Source organism: Lathyrus oleraceus, chromosome 5 (genome assembly GCF_024323335.1).
Source record: "Lathyrus oleraceus cultivar Zhongwan6 chromosome 5, CAAS_Psat_ZW6_1.0, whole genome shotgun sequence".
NCBI classification, from domain to species: domain Eukaryota; kingdom Viridiplantae; phylum Streptophyta; class Magnoliopsida; order Fabales; family Fabaceae; genus Lathyrus; species Lathyrus oleraceus.
This window is the reverse complement of record NC_066583.1, coordinates 616,624,959-616,644,896: the sequence shown is the minus strand read 5'-3', so window position 1 is coordinate 616,644,896 and position 19,938 is coordinate 616,624,959. Positions and strand designations below refer to the sequence as shown.

General features: G+C 35.1%; 1 protein-coding gene, 1 long non-coding RNA gene and 1 pseudogene across 3 annotated transcripts; 1 reads left to right on the top strand and 2 right to left on the bottom strand.

Annotated features, from left to right (window-relative positions):
• Window positions 1-6,098: 6,098 nt before the first annotated feature.
• Window positions 6,099-6,925, bottom strand: LOC127082433 (uncharacterized). Its single transcript, XM_051022671.1, has 2 exons — window positions 6,302-6,925; window positions 6,099-6,212 (listed from the first exon to the last, which is right to left on the bottom strand). Exons 1-2 carry the CDS (start codon window positions 6,602-6,604, stop codon window positions 6,099-6,101), a joined length of 417 nt encoding a protein of 138 aa, XP_050878628.1. The 5' UTR covers window positions 6,605-6,925.
• Window positions 6,926-7,472: 547 nt separating this feature from the next.
• LOC127087102 (uncharacterized) lies at window positions 7,473-18,826 on the top strand. 2 transcript variants are annotated; one of them, XR_007789780.1, is made up of 4 exons: window positions 7,473-7,982; window positions 8,087-8,319; window positions 10,016-10,456; window positions 10,553-11,895. It is a non-coding gene; the product is annotated as an uncharacterized LOC127087102 (long non-coding RNA). The 2 variants fall into 2 exon arrangements; XR_007789779.1 differs by lacking the exons at window positions 10,016-10,456; window positions 10,553-11,895 and adding exons at window positions 17,246-17,419; window positions 18,683-18,826 and having other exon boundaries at window positions 7,474-7,982.
• LOC127087101 (phosphomevalonate kinase, peroxisomal-like) lies at window positions 9,616-13,187 on the bottom strand (annotated as a pseudogene).
• Window positions 18,827-19,938: the final 1,112 nt, after the last annotated feature.

Here is a 19,938-nt window from a genome sequence, read left to right as displayed (position 1 = left end):
TGAATTATCTCAACAAGTAGCAACACAAGCTAGTTCAAGTGGGGGATTCATTAGTAACATTATAGATAACCCTAAAAATGAGAGTTGTAATGCCACTCAGTTGAGGAACAAAGTTACACCTTCAAACCCAAAGAGGAGTGATGCGAAAAAAGACACGAGTGAGGGATAGAAAAAGAGTGAGAAAGAGGTAGTGGTCGAAAAAGAGGTTGCAGAAAATCAGAGGGAGAAAAAAAGTGAGGATTCAGGTGAAGATGAAGTTAGAGGATACAACCTTGACCAATTCATAGACAAAAACTCACCCTCGAGGAGAACCAAGAAACAAAGTGTGAATGAGCCTAAACCTGAACTTTCGGACTATATCAAAACACCTTACCCCGGTCTTTAAAAAGAAACCGAAGAAAGAGATGGAGTAGGTTAATTTAAAATGTTTGTGGATATGTTGACAAAGATACAGGTTAATATTCCATTTTGTGAGCTCTGAAATAGTTGCATGCTTATGTTAAATTCACGAAAGATCTCTTATCGAGAAAGCGTAAGTTGAAGCATGATGAAAACATCTTTTTGGAAGAAGAGTGCAACACAATTATTCAAATAAATATTCTACACAAAATCACTCATCCAGGTAGATTTACAAATCCATGTTCTATTGGTTCAATAACCACTGTCCATGTTGAAGCTAGCGGAAATATACCCAAACGTATCGCACGCTCGAACATACAATAGAGTCGCCAACAAACTTTATTTATTCCTGAAGGAAATGGAAAAACATAGATAAAACCCGAGGGAAAGAGGTATGTTGGGTAAGGAAGTTGGTTATGCAAGGGGAAGGTATTACCACCCCTAACATCCATGGTACTCCATGGGAACCGTTTTGATTGTTCTCGCTCGAATAGGTGTTATATCTAAAGATTACTCACAAAAGAATGAGGGAAATGAAAGAAATAGATAAAGTGTTTGGTGAGGATTGGGGCCCTCGTGCCTACGTATCCTCATAGGAATTCAGAGATCCGTAGTTCAAAGAACTAGTGGTAGGAGATGAAAAGAAGTGTGATCAAGGTGTTGTCTGAACCAAAGAATAGTGTTTTGAACTCCAACAAGGGTTGAAAGATGAACTAAATAGTAAGGTGGCTATTACCAGTATGTGGGCTAGCATGGATGCCGCTATAGGTTAATGCCGAAAATACGAAGAAATAAGTGTTTGGGGGTATGACCCAAACATCTCTTGGTTCACAAGGTGACGCAAGAAGAAGCACAAGGAGGTAGTGTATTTGGCTCAAGGATAACTGGTATATCACATGGAGTGAAGAAAGGTAGAAAGATGAGTGGATCATGGAGATGAACGGAGTGAGGTGACCAAAGTCACATAATTGAATATTTAGAAATAAGGTGACTTGTACCAACAGAGAATAGAGAGAGATATACAGTGATGAAATGTATAACTTGTACCAATAGAAAGGTATCAAGGGAACCCACAAATGGATGGAACTTGGAATCAAAGAGTAAACAAGCATTTATTAGTACGTGGGCTAGCATGGCTGTCGCTATAGGGTAAAGCCTGAAATAAAGACTCAATTAAGTGTTTGGGCACAGTCCCGAACAACTCTTGATTCGCAAGACGGACTGCAGATATATCGTCCTAAAAGGGTATAGGCGGGGCCCAAGAGAAAATATTGTTGTGTACTAGGGACAGTATATCACCGGATGGGGAATAAACAATTTGAGATCAAATAAGAATAGCATCTTGGATCCGAGAAAGAGATAGACTCTGAATCGAAGAGCAAGGTAGGCATTTACCAGTATGTGGGCTAGCATGGCTGCCGCTATAGGGTAAAGCCCGAAACAAATATTGAATTAAGTTTTTGGGCATAGTCCCAAGCAACTCTCGATTGATGAGGTGGACTACCGCTAAATTGTCCTAAAAGGATAGACAATGAGTCCAAGGAGAAGCATGGTTGATCTCAAAAAGATGGTATTGATTGATGAATGAAGAATGATTGATTGATAAATAAGGTGGAGTTGATAAATAAGGTAGCTCACAAAGAAACTGGATTCTCCTGTCTACGTATCCTTACATTGAAATAAGGAAATCAGAGTTTTCTTAGTTTAGTCCACTAGGGCTGAAAACAAGGTGATTGAGGAGGCAAAAGAATATGATTGAATGAAATAATGGAATAGACTTGATAAAGATGGATATGATAACAAGGTGATTGAGGAGGCAAAAGAATATGATAGAATGATTGAATAAAAGAATATGATAGAATGATTGAATGAAAGAATATGATAAGAATCGTACTAAAGTCTATGAGTAAAGGTGGATACGATAAGCAACGAGCCAAACGTCTCGCACCCAAAGATATCCAAAATGAGTATAGGAAAGCTCCAGTCTCGTTCCTTCTTTACCACTTAAGGCTCGTGGCATGTAACTCCCATACTAACTTTCAAGTTGCTGGAGGAGAATCTTGTTGTTGTTTCTTGTAATGGTGAAGAGAGAGACTTGACAGTTGATTGACAAGAATCACACTAAAGTCTATGAATAAGGGCGAACGCTTTGAATAGCTAGGGCTTACGCCTCGTACGCAAAGTCGCTCTAGACAAGGATGGGAGAAACTCTGTCTCACCATTCCCTATTACTTAAGGCTCATGGCGTATGATATTTCTTATAACCGATAAGTTGTTGATGAAGAATATTCATTGTTGATCCTTGTGTTGATGTTATTTTCATATGAAGAAGACTTGGTAGTTTATTTTATTCGTATTGCACTAAAGTCTATGAATAAGGGCGAACGCTTTGAATAAATGAGGCCCCGTACGCAAAGTTGCTCTAGACAAGGATAAGAGAAACTCCATATCATCATTCCTTATTACTTAAGGCTCATTTCGTACAATTTGAATCATATTTACCAAGTGTTGACCTTTGATTTATCTTGTATAATCCGCTGCTTGGTATGACTGAGTATACCTTGACTGAGAATCTTGACTTAAGGCTTTGAGCTCCACAGCTTAGAAGAGAAAGTCTTATTAAATGACCAAGGGTTTTTTGGTCACTCAAATTAGACTATGGGGTTAGACAAGTTCAAAGGATTTAATTGATCAAAATTGCTTTTGATCAATTTGAATCATGGGTTTGAAATAATTGGAAATTATGGTTAATTTTAATCTAATGGTTAGAATTTAATTCAAAGACTATTCAGAGCATGTAATTATTAAACTTGATTAAAAATTCTAAGTCACAATTCCTAAGGGAGCATGCAATTGTTAATCAAAACTTGGCTAAAAATTCTATGCCAAAATCTAGTCCTAAGAGAACATGCGTACAATGGTATTATCACAAAAAAAATGATATTGGAATAAATTCTAATCATGCAAATCCTAATTAAAATCCAATATAACTTCTAAGCCAATCTAATTAGCCCTAGATTTTGAAAATTTAATTAACCCTAATTCTAAAACCAACTAAAATTAAGATCTAGTTAAAGTCGAATATCTAATAAAACTAAATCCTAATTAAACCAAAAATCCTAGATTAAGAAAGATTTAATACTAATTAAACCCTAATCAACTAAAAATACAAAATCCTAATTAGTCAAAGAATTCTAAAACTCTACCTAAAATATCTAATTACTCTTAATAATCCTAATTAAAATTCTAAATTCTAAATGTTAATTAAAATGAATTGCTAATCTGCACCCTAATTAAGATTAAAGAAAAGCCTTAAAGGAACAACCAGGCCCAAAAATGGAAAAAAAGAGGATTCAGATGGGCCTCATAGTAGAGGCCCGTTGTTGTCATGCTGAAATCGAAAGGACTTAGGGAAAATTTTATCCTGTACCCCTACAATTGTACCCACACCCTTACATCTAAATTTTTTTGACCAAAATACCCTCATATAAATAGGGTATATTTTTCATTTCAAATTTTTTTTACCATTTTCGTTCAAGAGTTCCGGAGAAGAGAAATTTTTGGTTTTTTTGCATTGTAAACCGGAACACTCAGAGTAAGTCTTCCGGTTCATGATATGTATACCGGAACACTTCTCTAAAGAGTTCCGGTTTGTTGCCTTTAGGGGCACTGAACCGGAAGTCTTTTAGAAAGTCTTCCGGTTTGTATTGTTGTATACCATAACTCTTTCTTAAAGACTTCCGGTTTGGATGTTGTATACCGGAACTCTTTAAGAAAGTGTTCCGGAAGTCATGTTATTTTTTACTAACCGGAACTCTTCTTTGAAGTGTTCCGGTATGTTTTTTTTTATTTTTTATTTTTTATTTTTTAAAAATTTTAATTATTTTTTTAAACTTTTTTTTGCAGTGGTTCGAAGACGAGGTGCAAATGGTAGGATTCCAGTCCGCACGTTAGACCGGGGTGCATCTTCATTTGCAGCTGAGCCGGCTGGATATCCAGGAGGGCCGTACGATACATCTCTTTTGGTGAAGTACGAGCATCATGTTGGTCGACATTTATGGTTTGGTGAGGTAAGTAAACGGGCTATATTTGAAAATGAATAATAGTTGAATATTTTATATTTTGTTTTCTAATATGTGTTTTAATTGTTTTTAGGAAAGAGGTCCAAAGAAAGAGTTGAAGGTTGCTGGACATGGACTGAAGTTGACTTCTAGGGTTCCATTGGCTCTTCCACCACAGATGGAGAGTTGGGTATCTAGATCCGGTTTATCTTCACTGCAGAGAACCAGTTTGAACAAGATAGATACAAATCTTGTCTCTGCATTTGTGGAAAGATGGCATCTAGAGACATCTTCATTTCACATGCCGTTTGGTGAAATGAGCATTACTTTAGATGATGTCGCATGTCTACTTCACTTGACCATCAGGGGTATCTTCTGGAGTCCTCAGGATGTGACTAAAGAGGTAGCTGTTGAACTTGCTGTTGACTACCTAGGAGTGTCACGGGGTCAGGCACAGTCACATGTTCGTAGCTGCAGGGGGTCGTATTACAAGTTGGAGTGGTTATACGATTTATTCGTACATCATAGAGCTGCTTCCAGTTGGGCATATGCGACTAGAGCATATCTATTGATGTTGGTGGGTTCCACCATATTTGCTGATAAGACCTTTACACTTGTAGAGGCATGATACCTCCTCCTGTTTACGGACTTGGATGGATGTCCAGGATATAGTTGGGGAGCAGCTGCACTAGTTACCCTCTACAGATATCTTGGAGATGCGTCCATGTACAGTTGCAAACAGCTCGGTGGATATCCTACTCTCCTACAGGTATATAATTTAATTTTGTTTATTAAGTGTTGGATTCATTTTATAAAATATGTTAACTTAATTTGTTTTATTTATTATGTTTGTATTTTGTAACAGTGTTGGATTCACGAGTACTTTCCAACTGTTGGAAAAAGAGGGGAGAATTGGAAACCTGCTGATAACTGTGGTCTTCCCCGAGCGATGAGATGGTCGTATAGGCAGGGAGTCCTGAAGGTCGATGATTTACGACCTATTTTGGACGAGCTGACACCTGCCGACGTCATATGGCGACCATTTAAGGATCATAGAGCATGGTGTGTATTTGATGAGATATGTCTTTACAGGGGCTGTTTGAAGTGGGGTGAAACAGTTGTTCCATACTTGCCTGATAGATGTTTACGTCAGTTCGGGTATAGGCAGTATGTTCCATCCCCACCTCTGAATTGTATGATGGCGACGAATATTGATGTTGATTGGATCAGTTACCATCAGAGTGTTATCGCTGTGATCGGTTCATCTACCGTGGCCACCACTCCATCTGATGTAGAAGACGGTTATCTGGAGTGGTATTATCGTGTTTCCCATCCACGGTTGGTCCCTCCCCATCGTGACGCTCCTAGAGAGGTACCAGTTCCTGTATATGACGTCGGGCCATCTGATCCTGATTGGGCTCGTGTATCTACATTGATTCATCGCTATCTGAGACAGGTTAATGCCGAAGAGGAAGATCCACAGTTTTCTTATTTATTTGAAGCTTTGCATATTTCTCGTTCACATTGATTTATGTATTAAGCTTTGAATATAATAGACATAATAATATAAAATTCATGTTTTGATTACATATTTATGTTTTGAGTACATAATCATGCTAATACAGGTGTAAGTAATTGTCAATGTTGCACACGTCCTGCAAATCCTAACATCCAAGTAGTTGCTATATGAGAACGAAATTTCTTCCAATCTAATGTGACCGGTGGCAATGGAAACCCCTTTTTCATGTTAACCTGATAAAGTAAAATAATTAAAAGATTAAGTCATATAACATAAAATATTAACTGAAATAATTAAAATATTTAGGTATATAAATACGTACCTGAATCCAATGATTGTGGTTAACAAAACCAATGCAATAAATAGAGACATTTGGTGAATGTGAACTTGTCATCGGAAAGAAAGTCATGCACGGATTGCCTAAACAGACAAGTACAACATTATAGCGATTCGCTATCAAGTAACCCATATCTGGTAGACTCATCCATTTTTCAGGTGGCTGTGAACCAAAGGATTTTATCATCAAAGATTCTCTCACTTCTGACAACCGATTAGAAAATAACTTGTCATACAAAGTTGACCTATCCTTGTCTATTATTTCCAACCCCAACTCTCTGCGAACCATTGGCCAACCATCCTCACCATATCCATGCAATGATGCAATGACTCTAAATCCATAATTACCATCTTATTCAACATTAACTACATCTTCAATGTATGATCTAATCATACTTCGATTTCCTAATCAATTTCCTAATCATATTCAACTATTATTCATTTTTAAATATAGCCCGTTTACTTACCTCACCAAACCATAAATGTCGAGCAACATGATGCTCGTACTTCACCAAAAGAGACGTATCGTACGACCCTCCTGGATATCCAGTCGGCTCAGCTGCAGATGAAGATGCACCCCGGTCTAACATGCGGACTGTAATCCTATCATCTGCACCTCGTCTTCGAACCACTGCAAAAAAAAAGTTTAAAAAAATAATTAAATTCTTTTATAAAAAAAAAAAAAACGTACCGGAACACTTCAAAGAAGAGTTTCGGTTAGTAAAAAACAACATGACTTCCGGAACACTTTCTTAAAGAGTTCCGGTATACAACATCCAAACCGGAAGTCTTTAAGAAAGAGTTTCGGTATACAACAATACAAACCGGAAGACTTTCTAAAAGACTTCCGGTTCAGTGCCCCTAAAGGCAACAAACCGGAACACTTTAGAGAAGTGTTCCGGTATACATTTCATGAACCGAAAGACTTAGTCTGAGTGTTCCGGTTTACAATGCAAAAAAATCAAAAATTTCTCTTCTCTGGAACTCTTGAACGAAAATGGTAAAAAAAATTTGAAATGGAAAATATACCCTATTTATATGAGGGTATTTTGGTCAAAAAAATTTAGATGTAGGGGTGTGGGTACAATTGTAGGGGTACAGGGTAAAATTTTCCAACCCAAGCCCGCGCACCAATCCGTTCAAACCCAGGTTGTGAGGACAAAAGTGCTTTTTGAGAAAAGCTAGAACAAGAATGAAAACTTATTGAAAAGAAAACTCAGAGCGGCAATGGTAAGAGCATCGTCTCTTGTCCTCAATACCGTTTGTGCCTTAACATCCTCCTCACCGTGACTTCTGACCCATCACCATGGCGGCGCGTCTCATTTTTTCCATTTCGATGCAAAAAAACTCGTATCGTCGTGCCCTTGGATCCCGGCGTAGCATCGCATTCTGGAAGCCCGCATCACGCTCTGGAGGCGTTCAACAATTGTGCTTTGGGTTGCATCGAATCCTCGGTCTCTCCCCTCGCGTCTCAAGCTTCATAAGCTTCATCCCAACAATGCCGCATTCGCTTCGATATCCCTCGCAGATTGATTTAAATCTTGTGGAGCATCGCGCTTGTGCAACAAGAGTTCGATTTGAATGATTTGATCCTCACGATTTCGACAATAAAAACTAAACGCAGATTGAAGCTAAACTTACCGGTTTCGACGCGGCGGCGAAAATAGGTATCGGTTCCTTGCTTCTTTATGCTTTTCTTTTCTTTTCCTATTCTTGTTCTTCCATTCCCGTTGATTGCAATGTTGTGCACGTGGTGTTAAACTCTGTGCAGAAATTTGCAGAATGAAGCAAAGTGTAGGTGAAGTTGCGGAATGAAGAGGAGATAGTGCATAACGAAAGACTTCGTGTAGGTTGAAGAATGTGACGAAGAATGGAGAAAAAGAAATGAAGCAGATTGAAAAATGAAGAACCTTGGAATGAAGCAGATTGAAAAATAAAGAACCTTGGATTGAAGAAAATTGAAATGAAGCAGATTGAAAAATCGAGCCTGGAATGAAGAATGAGGTTAGCTTTTTATAACATTTCCTAAAAAAAACAGTTAGAAATTCACCCGAAATTTTAGTGAAATTCACATCCAAATTTGCTTGAAATTCACAAAACTGTTAGAAAATTAGGGTCATGTTAGAAACTGAAATCAGTTATGTTATAGATGCAGTTAGGATTTCAATGTTGGTTAGTTAAGTTAACAAACTAAATCAGTTAGTTTTACTAAAAGCCAATCAGTTAATAAGTTGGTTTTGAGTCGACCTGGACTGTCATAAGATGTAATTCAACTTGTTTTCTGCAGGATTTGATCAATAACTGACATTGGATTTAGGGGTGTGCAAAAATATGGTTAATCAAACTATATGACTAAATTGAATTGCATTGCACCATTAAATAACTAAATTACTTGAATGGTTAATTAACTGAACCATTTAAATTAATCAATTATAATTCGGTTTAAAACGGGTTCATAACCAATTTTCTTTTATAAATTGCTTTAATTATAATTTTTTTTAATAAAAAAAATTTAATGAGAGTGAAAAAAATAGAAATTAAAAATATTTATAATTATGAAAAGTAAAAAATATTTTATTGAAAATTAAAAATAAAATTATAAACAAAATATATAACTTTTTTAGAAAAAAAATCTGAAAATAAAATATTTTGTATTCCATAAAATAAAAAATAATTTTTTTCTGAAAATAAATTTTTTTATTCATTAAAAAAATATAATTTAATTTGAAATAAAATAAATATTTTTTTAGAAAAATAAAAAATTATTGTTTTTTGAAATAAAAAAAATCTGAAAAAATATTTTTTTTTTAAAATAAAAATTTCAGAATAAAATAATTTTTTTAGTGAAAATTTTCCCCAATACTTTTGAAATATAAAATAAAATAATTTTTTTTTATTTTTCCGAAAATAAAATTCGAAAAAAATTTATTCTGGATTTTTTTCCCCGAAAAATTAAAATCAAAATATTTTTTTAAAAAAATTTTTGAATGAAATTTTAAAAATATTTATTCCGATTTTTTTTCAGAAAAATAAAATATTTAATTAATTTTTTTAAATAAAAGTTTTTTTTAAAAAAATAAATATTTTCAAATATTATTATTTTTTTAAATTAATTATTTTTTACGAAATTCAAAAAATTGATTTTAAAAGAGTTCAAATTATAAAATTGGTTTGTAATTGAAAACTCATTATAAACTAGTTTATAAATACAAACCGGTTATAAACTAGTTTTAAACTGAATTGAAACCATTTTAGCAATTAACTGCATTGTTTTAAAAATGGTTATTATAAACTGAACTGAACTACAAATATGGTTTGGTTTAGTGCAGTTCATGAACCACGAACACCCCTAATTGGATTTCCCTACTAAAAGGGGTAAGTTGCATTGCTTTTCTTTTCCTATCATGTATTTAGAGATGGCAAAAGGATGGTTGTTAATGAGCTTGCTGCAGTTCTGTTAGTAGGTTGTTATTGAGGGTTTTGAGGTGAATTTTGTTGGGGGGTTTTGGTTTGTGATATTGTGGTCTTGAAGGTGATACTTAAATGCTGTAAGTTTAAACATTTCTCTTGAGGAGGCTTTTTGTCCAAGTCGAATTGTTATGAGTACTCCGTCGATTACCCTTTACTGCGGTTAACGGTGATTACATCAATGTGTTGATGAATTAAAGGTTATTGGTTGATGGTTTGCTAGATTTTGCAGGTGGAAATAAACTTATTCAATACAAATAGAAGACACAGCTGATGTGATTTCATTGGTTCGTGGGTCAGCAGTTTCTAATGAAACTCCGTAAGGATCTTTAACCAACATGGTGAGAATATTAAATAAACTCCATGTTTTCGTCACGTTGTTGTTTAAATCTCTCAAAGTTACAACTAAGACTGCATCAAATCCTCTTGCTCCGGGAACTCCAGCTAACAATACGCCTTCCAAGTTCATTGTAGCATCTAGAAGTTGTGTTTGTGATTCTGGTTTAATCGAAACACCTGCAGCCTCACCCATTAGGCGCATATAATATCTGATCCCCACCATTGCCTCTTTGGAGCCTATGAGTGCTTTAATAACTGCTTCCTTGTTAGGCTCAAAAGCTTGTTCTATCCCCTTGTCGGATCTGAGGATGCTGCAACTGTCAATCACAGACTTGTATGCATCCCATTGTTCTTTTGCTAATTTTCTTAACAAGTTCAGTTGTGTTTCCAATGATGAATTTGCCTCTGACAATATTCTCCATGTTTCTAGAAATGCTTAAGAGATGAAAAGCGGTAAAGTGCGGAAAGTAAAGGACACAGCGATGTATAGTGGTTCCCCTCACAGATTGAGAGTACTCCACTCCCCTTTCAACGCGAAAGAGAATTTCACTAAAATGTTAGATACCTAGACAAGACACCTTAAGGTCTTTCTATCTATTCTAACATACCAAGAACAATCCTCTTGGATTTACAATGTTTAAAGTCCAATCGAGACTGAATTTCTCACAGATGGACCTCTTGTATCCACACACCGGATAACAAGGATAAACCTCACAAACTTATCCTTAACAATCCTAAGAATAAGTTGTAATCAAAGAATATAATTCTGAATAATTTGTATAAAATGAGATAGATGAAAAATTGAAGTGTATCAATTAAATAATTGATCTTCTCCTTTGTAACACTCAAATCTCACAGTAATTATACAAGTGTTTTTGAAATGAAATGAAACTATGATGCTGATAAATGAAGGTTTATGCAAAGTTTCACTCTTAAGAAAATATGGATGAACACTTAGAAAGATTGAGAGAATGTGTGTAAATGATTTAAATTTTTTGCAAGGAGGTGATTTTAAAATCTGAAAAATGATGTTTATATAATGTCTAAAACACCTCCTCAGATGAATGCAATAGTCCAAAGGTTGCCATGTTTCATGATGAAGAGAGCATAAGAGTTTTTATGAAAAGATGTAATTATTTTTCATTCTGGATCAGTGGTAATCGGTTACCTTAAATAGGGTAACCGGTTACATGCATTCAACGTTACAAAATAATTTGAAATTTGCTTGAAGTAACCGGTTACCTTAAATTGGATAACCGGTTACATGGTTCCAACGTTACAAAAATGTTTGAAAATTACACAGAGTAATCGGTTACACTAAAACTGATAACCGGTTACTCTAACACAGTTTTGAAAAATAACTTATAAAATGAAGTGTGGTGGTTTGTTTGATGCATAAAACTATTTTTAATGATTATGATATGAATGCAACATGTTATGAACACTTGTATAACTATCTAGAGTTCAAGTGTTACCTAATCCATTTGAAAGCCGATTCTTCATGTGATTCATCAAGACTTGATCATATGTTGGAAACTTCATACACGAGCTTTGAACCTTGATCAATCTTTTTGTTAATCCGACTTTAGCTATGTAGCAAGGTTTGTCGTCATCAAAATATCTGAGAAGTCATGTCTTCACATCCTTCATGTCCCGATGATCTTTTGAAGAGGAAATCTTTACGATGCCAAGGTAATGAAGTAAAGCAGCAACTACAGCTGTTGTCATGGCTGCAGATTTGCCCAACCCAATTTTAGCAACTTCGGGCTTACAGTTTCCTTCATTAGCGTCATCGGTATTGAAGGAAATGGAGGCAAAAGGTGGAAGGGTGGCCAATGATTCTGGTGTCAAAGGGAGTCTGCGCATCTCAATCTCATTCCTATAAGAATAAAAATCATTGGAACCCAAAATTGTAATGTCAGGACCTTGTAAAAGTAGTTTGTGTAACAAGTCCTTTTTATTTTGGTCAAATGTTGCATAAGCAGCAGCCACAAAGTATTGCACTGCATATTCCACAAAAGGGTTCCTTATTTCACTTGAGGAAACAATTTGTATAGTAAGATTTTTGAGTGCTAATTTATACAAAGCTTCCCTGGATAGCTGTGGAGAATTTAATCTAACATCAGTCCAAGCCCATGCCCAATCATCAGGTCTAGATTGAGGGTAAATGGGTTTAACAATAGCATAAAAACGAGTAGGGGTGTTCATGGGTGCGGATTGACCCACGAACCCGCTGACCCAATCCAATCCAACCCATAAATTACCCGAACCCATTCATTTACGGGTATATCCAACCCATAAATTACCCGAACCAATTCATTTACGGGTATATCCAACCCAACCCATAACAACCCGTGTAGTTTTGGTTCGGGCATCGGGTTTGAGTTTTGCAACCCACGGACCCGTTGACCCAATTCATTGATGTGACTTTAATAATTTCTTATTATTTTAAATAAAAAAATATAAAATTAATATCTCATTAATAACCATAATTTTTATAAAAAAAATATTTTCCACCAATAATACTACTAAACCAATGAGTTTATGTAATTCTAAGATTAAATGGTGTTTTTTATTTTCTTTTGTATCATTTCCAACTTATGTATTTTACGAAAATAAGGTGTCTTGTTGAACTTTATACTATTATGTAGTGTTATGTCGAATTGATGAATTTTATTAGATAATATATGATGTATTTCATTGAATTTGAGTGTTATAAATGAATATGATTGTATTGAGTTGTGTTATATATTTTTTTAAACCTACTAAAGGAATCATACAAAATATATTTTTTATTTGAAACACAACCCGTGAACCCAACCCATTAATGAACGGGTCGGTTTGGGTCGGTTTTGAAAATGAAATTGCGGGTTGGACGATGAACCCAACCCATTGAATTTTAAACGGGTTGGGTAACGGGTTAGGCCAAACCCGATCCAATCCAACCCACGTACACCCTAAAAACGAGCATTAGTACTGAGAACAAGTCCTGCATTGGGTCTCTCCAAAACAAGATAACCCCCAGTGATTAACACTTTTCCAGGAGCAGAAGCAACCACAACCATTGATTGGTACTTTGATCCTTCAGTTCAAATGACAGAGACGGTTGTTGTTGGTGGTGGATGCGATCACCACTGATCTAAATCGAAAAATATAGTATAGAATAGACACGTGTTGCACGTGGGTAGTGCAACGAGGAAGGAAAGGTGTGCTCTTGTGGTTTGAAATGCTTATGACCTTGATGTATGGCTTTGGCGTCTTCAATGTGCTTTCAAAGGAACTCATAACTTGTTTATGTATGCTTGCTCTTGTAGGTATTCATGTGCAATGGAAAATTGGCATGACACGGAAGAACGTTAACATGGGGCTTAAAAGGACATGATTATGAGGGAGATGGATGAAGGAATTAGAGTTAGGCTTAAGTCTTAAATGGTTGACTTTGGTCAAAGTTGACTGAAAAGTCAATTGTTGACCAAAGTCAACCTTTGATCAAAGTACCATTCTTTTTTTATGATTTTCTTTATATGTGTTTGTAAATGGTTTTGTATGAATACAATGAAGATTCTAATATATGAAAATTTTTGATGATTAATGAAACATGACTTGCATTCATATGTCATTTTCTCAAAAATCCAAGTTTGAAAACTTTTCAAATCATGTTAATGTATGTACTTAGAAAACTATGAACACAATAGGATCCTAAGCTTTATGGATAATGGATACCTCTTGAACCAATGAACCTCGATGCAAGCTTGAATCATGTCACATTAATAAAACATGAGATTAATGATATACTAATGAGACCATGAAAACATGAATGAAACAAGATCTTGAAACAAATGGATCATGAGATAATGGCACTATTGGACATGAACGGAACAAAGCCTTGAGCCCAAAGAAACATCAAGCATGGCGACAAAACATGACCCACAACTGAACATGGATGGCATGATGCACCCAATGATCGGACGCCCGAACGGTGAATTAGGGTTACAATATAACCACATGGCCACCAGATGTCAACTATTCGTACTTAGGGTTTCCAACCAAATCTAAATATCAGGATGCAAACCATAAATGTTGAACCTTCCCAATTAGGATCTCATTCTCAATCCAAGATCACTAGGCAACCCACCTGACCAAAGGTCACATATCAAGCAATAAGGCTTTGCAAGTATGTCCCAAACCAAATGGCCCATAAGATTAGGTTTTTGAGCCCAAAGCAAAGTCAACAAAGAATCACCCATGATGAGCACCCACAATTAGGGTTTCCTTGATCAAAAGGTTCAATTAGGACAAGATCCATGCACATTAGGGTTTTAGGCCTGAGAGATCAAGATTAAATCCCACAATGTCAATTAATCCAAATTATGTTATTCACAAGCCTTAAATTTATGATGTTTGTTAGCATTTGTTGATTATGCGTGAATGGTGCACGTGAATGAGTCATGAATGAGTCTCAGGTTATAAGTCAGGTGATAAGCAAAAATGGAGGGCAAATTTTGGGGTATAACACATGTTATGTGTGATTTAGGAGCTAGCATCAACCTGATGGTGTTGTCTATGATAAGGAAGTTTAATTGTGGTGAGACAAAATCGACTCAAAAGAATTTGACATTAGCTGATCATTCCATTACCTAACCATATAGACTTCTTGAAGATGTCCTCGTAAGAGTCGATGACTTGTTATTTCCTGTAGACCTTGTGATTATGGACATGCCAGGAGATTTAGAAACATCATTCATTCTAGGAAGATCATTCACGTAAACAGGTGGAGTTCTCATCGGTGTAGAACTATGGGAGTTAATATTAAGTTTTAACAAGGAAATTTTTGTCTTCAACGTGTTTAAAGCAATGAAGCACAAAAAACAAAACCCTTGGTGTTACTTGATAGACATGATGAAAGAAAGACCGAGGGGCACCATGAAAAGAAGTTGGTGAAAAAATAATTGCATGTAGGGCATAAGGTTTTGGTGTACGAACCTCTACTAAAGATGTTTCTTGGTAAGTAGAAATCTATATGTTTGGGTTCTTTTATTGTTAACAACGTGTTGGCAAATGGTCTGGTAGAAGTACAAAATCCTGGGGATTCACACACTTTTACTATGAAAGGAAAAGGCTAAAGATATATTTGGGGGTGAGATACCAGTTGATAAGGCGTCTCTTGGACTTGCAAATCCTTAGACGGAAATAGACAAGCTAATGACCTTAAAGAAGCGTTTAATGGGAGGCAACTCATTAAAAAAAATTATTTTTTCGCAATTTCAATTTCTTGTTATTTCAATTAATATTTTATTTTGTAGCATGTTGTCGGAGAAAGATTTATGCTCAAAGGGAGAAAAATAAGTAAGGAAAGAAGAGTAATCATGAAAAAACTAAGGGAGAAATATGAATTGGTCAATGGAATTCACACGCTCGCGTGATGGTTTCTTATGGCCGTGTTACTGTTACGCAGTCGTGATGGTTCCCATTACGGTCACGATAATTACCGTTGGAGAGAGATGTTGAGTAGTTTATCATTGGGAATCACGATCGTGATAGCCTTCATTGCGGCCGCGATGACCTCTCTATAGTACTTATAAATTTCTATTCTTTGCATATTTTATGTACAAACTCTTTTAGCAACTCTCTCTACTCACTTTCTTCTCAAATTTCTTGCATTATTTTTTGGTTTTATAGCATTTTTGCTGCCAAAAAAAGGCCCCAAAAAGATGTTGAGTTTCTCAGGCATCGACACCATCCGCACCACCCACTCAAGATGCCTCACTCTTACCAAACTAAAATTCCTTTCACAAGCTCACGCTGAAAAAGTACCTCAAGGTCAAAGGTTATAAAGTGGTAAGTGAACGAGCTTTCGACATTCAAGATTTATAGGGTTATTAAGAATTATTGATCATGTTGGGAGATAGGGGATGGATGAGGTTCAATGGCTTGATCAAAGAAACAACGAGTCGATTGGGTTGGAATTTTACACAAATGCTTCTCTTCTTCCTCATAAATATTACACTTCTTATGTGTGAGGTAAGTCTATTGACTATCGTGCTTCTTTAATTAATTATTTGCTTCATCTTTAACCACCAAATAGGTGTAGCACTCAAATATAAGGGATATTAGTATGACCTAGAGAATTTTTAAGACGGTGAAAGAAGAGTTTTGTCAACCTGGAACTGAGTGGGTGATTGTGAAGGGGAAATCCTTGAAAGTGCGCACTAGGCAGATACACCTAATACCAAAAGCATGGGCCTCCTTTATTGTTCAGACTCTTGAGGCTCCATCTAACCAGCCTGAATTTATTGTGAAAGGTGTATGGCTTTGATGGAAATCATGAATCATGAGCCAATTGATGTAGGGATATTAACTGCTTTAAATATCATATAAATGGTTGACGGACCACAATAAGTTTGTGGGTATTTTTGTGTTATTAATCAATTGTGCATGATAGTTTGAGTGTCAAGCCACCTAGATGATGTTATGGTAACACCAATGCTTCCAATCAACCGAAGTTTGATGATAAACATCCTAACACAACCCATTCTTGAAGGAGGCTAAGAAAAAATACCAAAATAAGAGTACGACCAATTCTACCATCCTAAGATCCAACAACCAGATAGAGTCCCATAACAACAGCAACACACACTTGGTCGTTTGAAAAGGCTAAAGGAGTATACGCTTGGCACGATTAGTTGGACCACTAAAATTGCACTTAACTTGTATGTTGAACCACTCTGATTTGGACCGAGTTTTCATACTTTCTATAATGAGCATAAAGATCACATGTTGGTATAGAGCTTAAGGGAGCTTTTATCTACTGCTGAGGACATGGAAGCTTACTTCACTGAGAAAGATCAAGCCTTAGCTCATTGAAGGGATGGAATGAGGACCACCTGGGTGAGACAAGATCAAAGCTTCCAAGACAACATGAATGATTTGCAGAACTACTTCAACTCCGACAACAAATGACTTAGGAGTTTTAGCTTTAGCTTTTTTCGCAGTTTTTTTTCATTTTACTTATTGTACTTTAATCCACGGAATACTAATAACTAGCTCTAAGAATGTTCTTCCCTTTTGTACTAGTCTATATGCTTTAAATAATTAACTAGTTTGTTATTGTTATTTCTTTCAGTTATGATTTTCTAGCTTACCGATGACAAGAAGAAAAGAAAAAAAGAAAACAAAGTCACCAGAAAAGAATGAACAAAAGTGATCAACATTGAAGTTCTCCTTGTAGATTGACATGTGATGAAGAAAACTAAAATTGACTACTTGTACTCAATCTTCAGATACCTCAGATAGTAAGGTTTGATCCAAAATTTCCAATATTCACTTTTATTTCTTATGAGAGTATCCGCAATTAGTTATTTTCTAGAATTTTCATTATTTTTGGTTAGTCGATTGGTCTGATGAATACACATTGAGGCAGTTGTTTCTAAACATTTTGAGCCTTTTAAACTAACCTATATTAAAATGATTATATTATTTGTTAACCACTTTGAGACTTATCCGTTCTTTGGTGACATATCATGTTATATAACCATTTGACTTGAAAGATTTATCGTTCCACCCTCTTGGGAGTTAGGTAGAAAATTGTATTTTCCTTGTTTGAGGCAAATGTATAAGTTTGGGGTTATTCTTGAAAGTTAAAAACCTTTAAGTTTGGGCTTGGGATACAAGAGAAATCGGTCAAAATAAAGAAAAAGAAAAGAATAAGAAGTTAAAAATGACTTCCTAAAAAATGGTTGTGAAAAAGAAAAGAGAGATGAATAAAACCAACAAAAATGCATTCTCTAGTACCAATTGACCAGGAAAAGAGTGATATGAAAGGAACCAGATAACATAAATAAAACTAGATACTTAACTCCAAAGGTTTGAGTTTACTATCTGAAATTATTCTATACTAACATAAGCCACATTACAACCTTTAAAAGACCACAAAAATATGTGTTTAAATATGACTATGATTGACTTTGTTAGAAATTTTTAAGTCATTGTTAAATGATTTTGTACGTTGATTGTGTGATTACCCTGTCAATTTGAGTGAACAAATGTCATATGAGACACGGGTTGAGTACTTATGACATTGGAGGAACTTTTCAGAGTTATTTGAATTGAAGTAGGGGACAAACATGTTAATCAGAAAAAGAAAGGTGATGTTTATTGGTAAGGGTAAGCAGTTTGTTCTGATGAAATTTTTAATGTACATATAGGTTATTTGAGGACAAGAAACAAAGTAAGTTTGGGATTGTGATGACACTTTGTCATTACGTAAAATTTGCAAGCAATGTTTTACTAAATCGGTGAAATTATGAGCAAAATCTAAACCAAAATAATGAAGAAGTGAGCAAAATGACCATAGGTGAAGAAGGTCGGGACTTGGAAAAAATAAGAAAAAGGAATAAAAAAAATTAGAATTTGCCTCTGTTTTTCTCGCGACCGTGATGCTTTCATCATGGGCGCAATGAGCTCGTATCGCAATCGCGATGCAACTCAACGTGGTCGTGATGATACTTTTTCCTAACACGCTTTTGCAGCTTTACAAAGGGATTTTTCTACTTGTTTTTAGGGTTATGAGTTATACGCAAGAAAGTGGCGGCAAGAAGCATTCGGTAATTATTTTGGAGAGAATTGGAGCCCCTGAAGAGCTTATTTTCCATTAATTTTGATGAATACCTTTTATCAAATTATGGTAATTGTTAATTTTATTATGAGTAGCTAATATATTTTAGATTAGATCTTTAGAGATGTACTTAATTTTATTTTGTTGGACCATATGAGTGTTTGAGATTATTTGAATACTGTAATGTTATAATTATTATTTAATTATTCTTGTTCCTACTGCTCTTTTGTATGTTGATAAGCGTACAAATTGATTTTAGATGAGTAGATATTATTAACCATAAGCCTGCTCATCTAAATTAGGACAATCGTTCAACATAATGATTAACTAGGAATAGGTAATTATAAGTTGTGGTTGTAGAATTAACAAACTTATAAATGTCAAGTTTTACTTTCAATTTGCCTAAGGAATTAGATGTAGTGGTCTTGTTAATTCGTCATAGAATTATCATGTAATTATTATTCACCTGATACTCATTCATCAACCTGTATAATTAGGGGATTCAAAAGAAATATCTAATCAATTTTCCTTATTGAACTTTACTCCGAAAGTTTTCTCGTTTTACCAATCATAACTGAAAACCTCCATTTTTGTTTAATTTAAATTGCATTAGCATAGCCTTGTTTATATTCGCAATCCCTGTGGAGAAAAATTATTTTATTATTTCTACGAGAATAGTACACTTTCTAGTTAAGTCATCAAGACCCATTTGAAAGTCGTTTAAAAGAGGTCAAAAAGAAAAAACATACATTTGAGTTCAGATAAATGCATACTCCAGATAAATTCCAAATCATGGTCAACTTGGTAACTCGAAAAAATAAAAAAGGGATTCATCGGATATAAATTTATCAACATTCATCTCTAAGTCAGTCCACAATGACTTGTCATTTTACAAATTATTAAGGAATGAGACCGCCTTTTGATGGACACTAAATTGCGACTAACTTTCTTATAACACAAAGAGAAGATGTTAAATCATGAGTTTGTATTACAAATTAAGAGTTCAAAAGTGGTAATTTTTTCATGTCATCATTGATCAAGTGTTAATTGTTTTCCAACTCTTGTAAAAAAAAATTATCCTTATTATCCAATAATATTTTTCCAACCTATTATAACCAGATTCAATTGTGTTTATAGTTTTATTTCTAAAGTTCCTAACGATCAGTCCAAACTCGAATTATTTTCTCTTTCATCAATTCTAA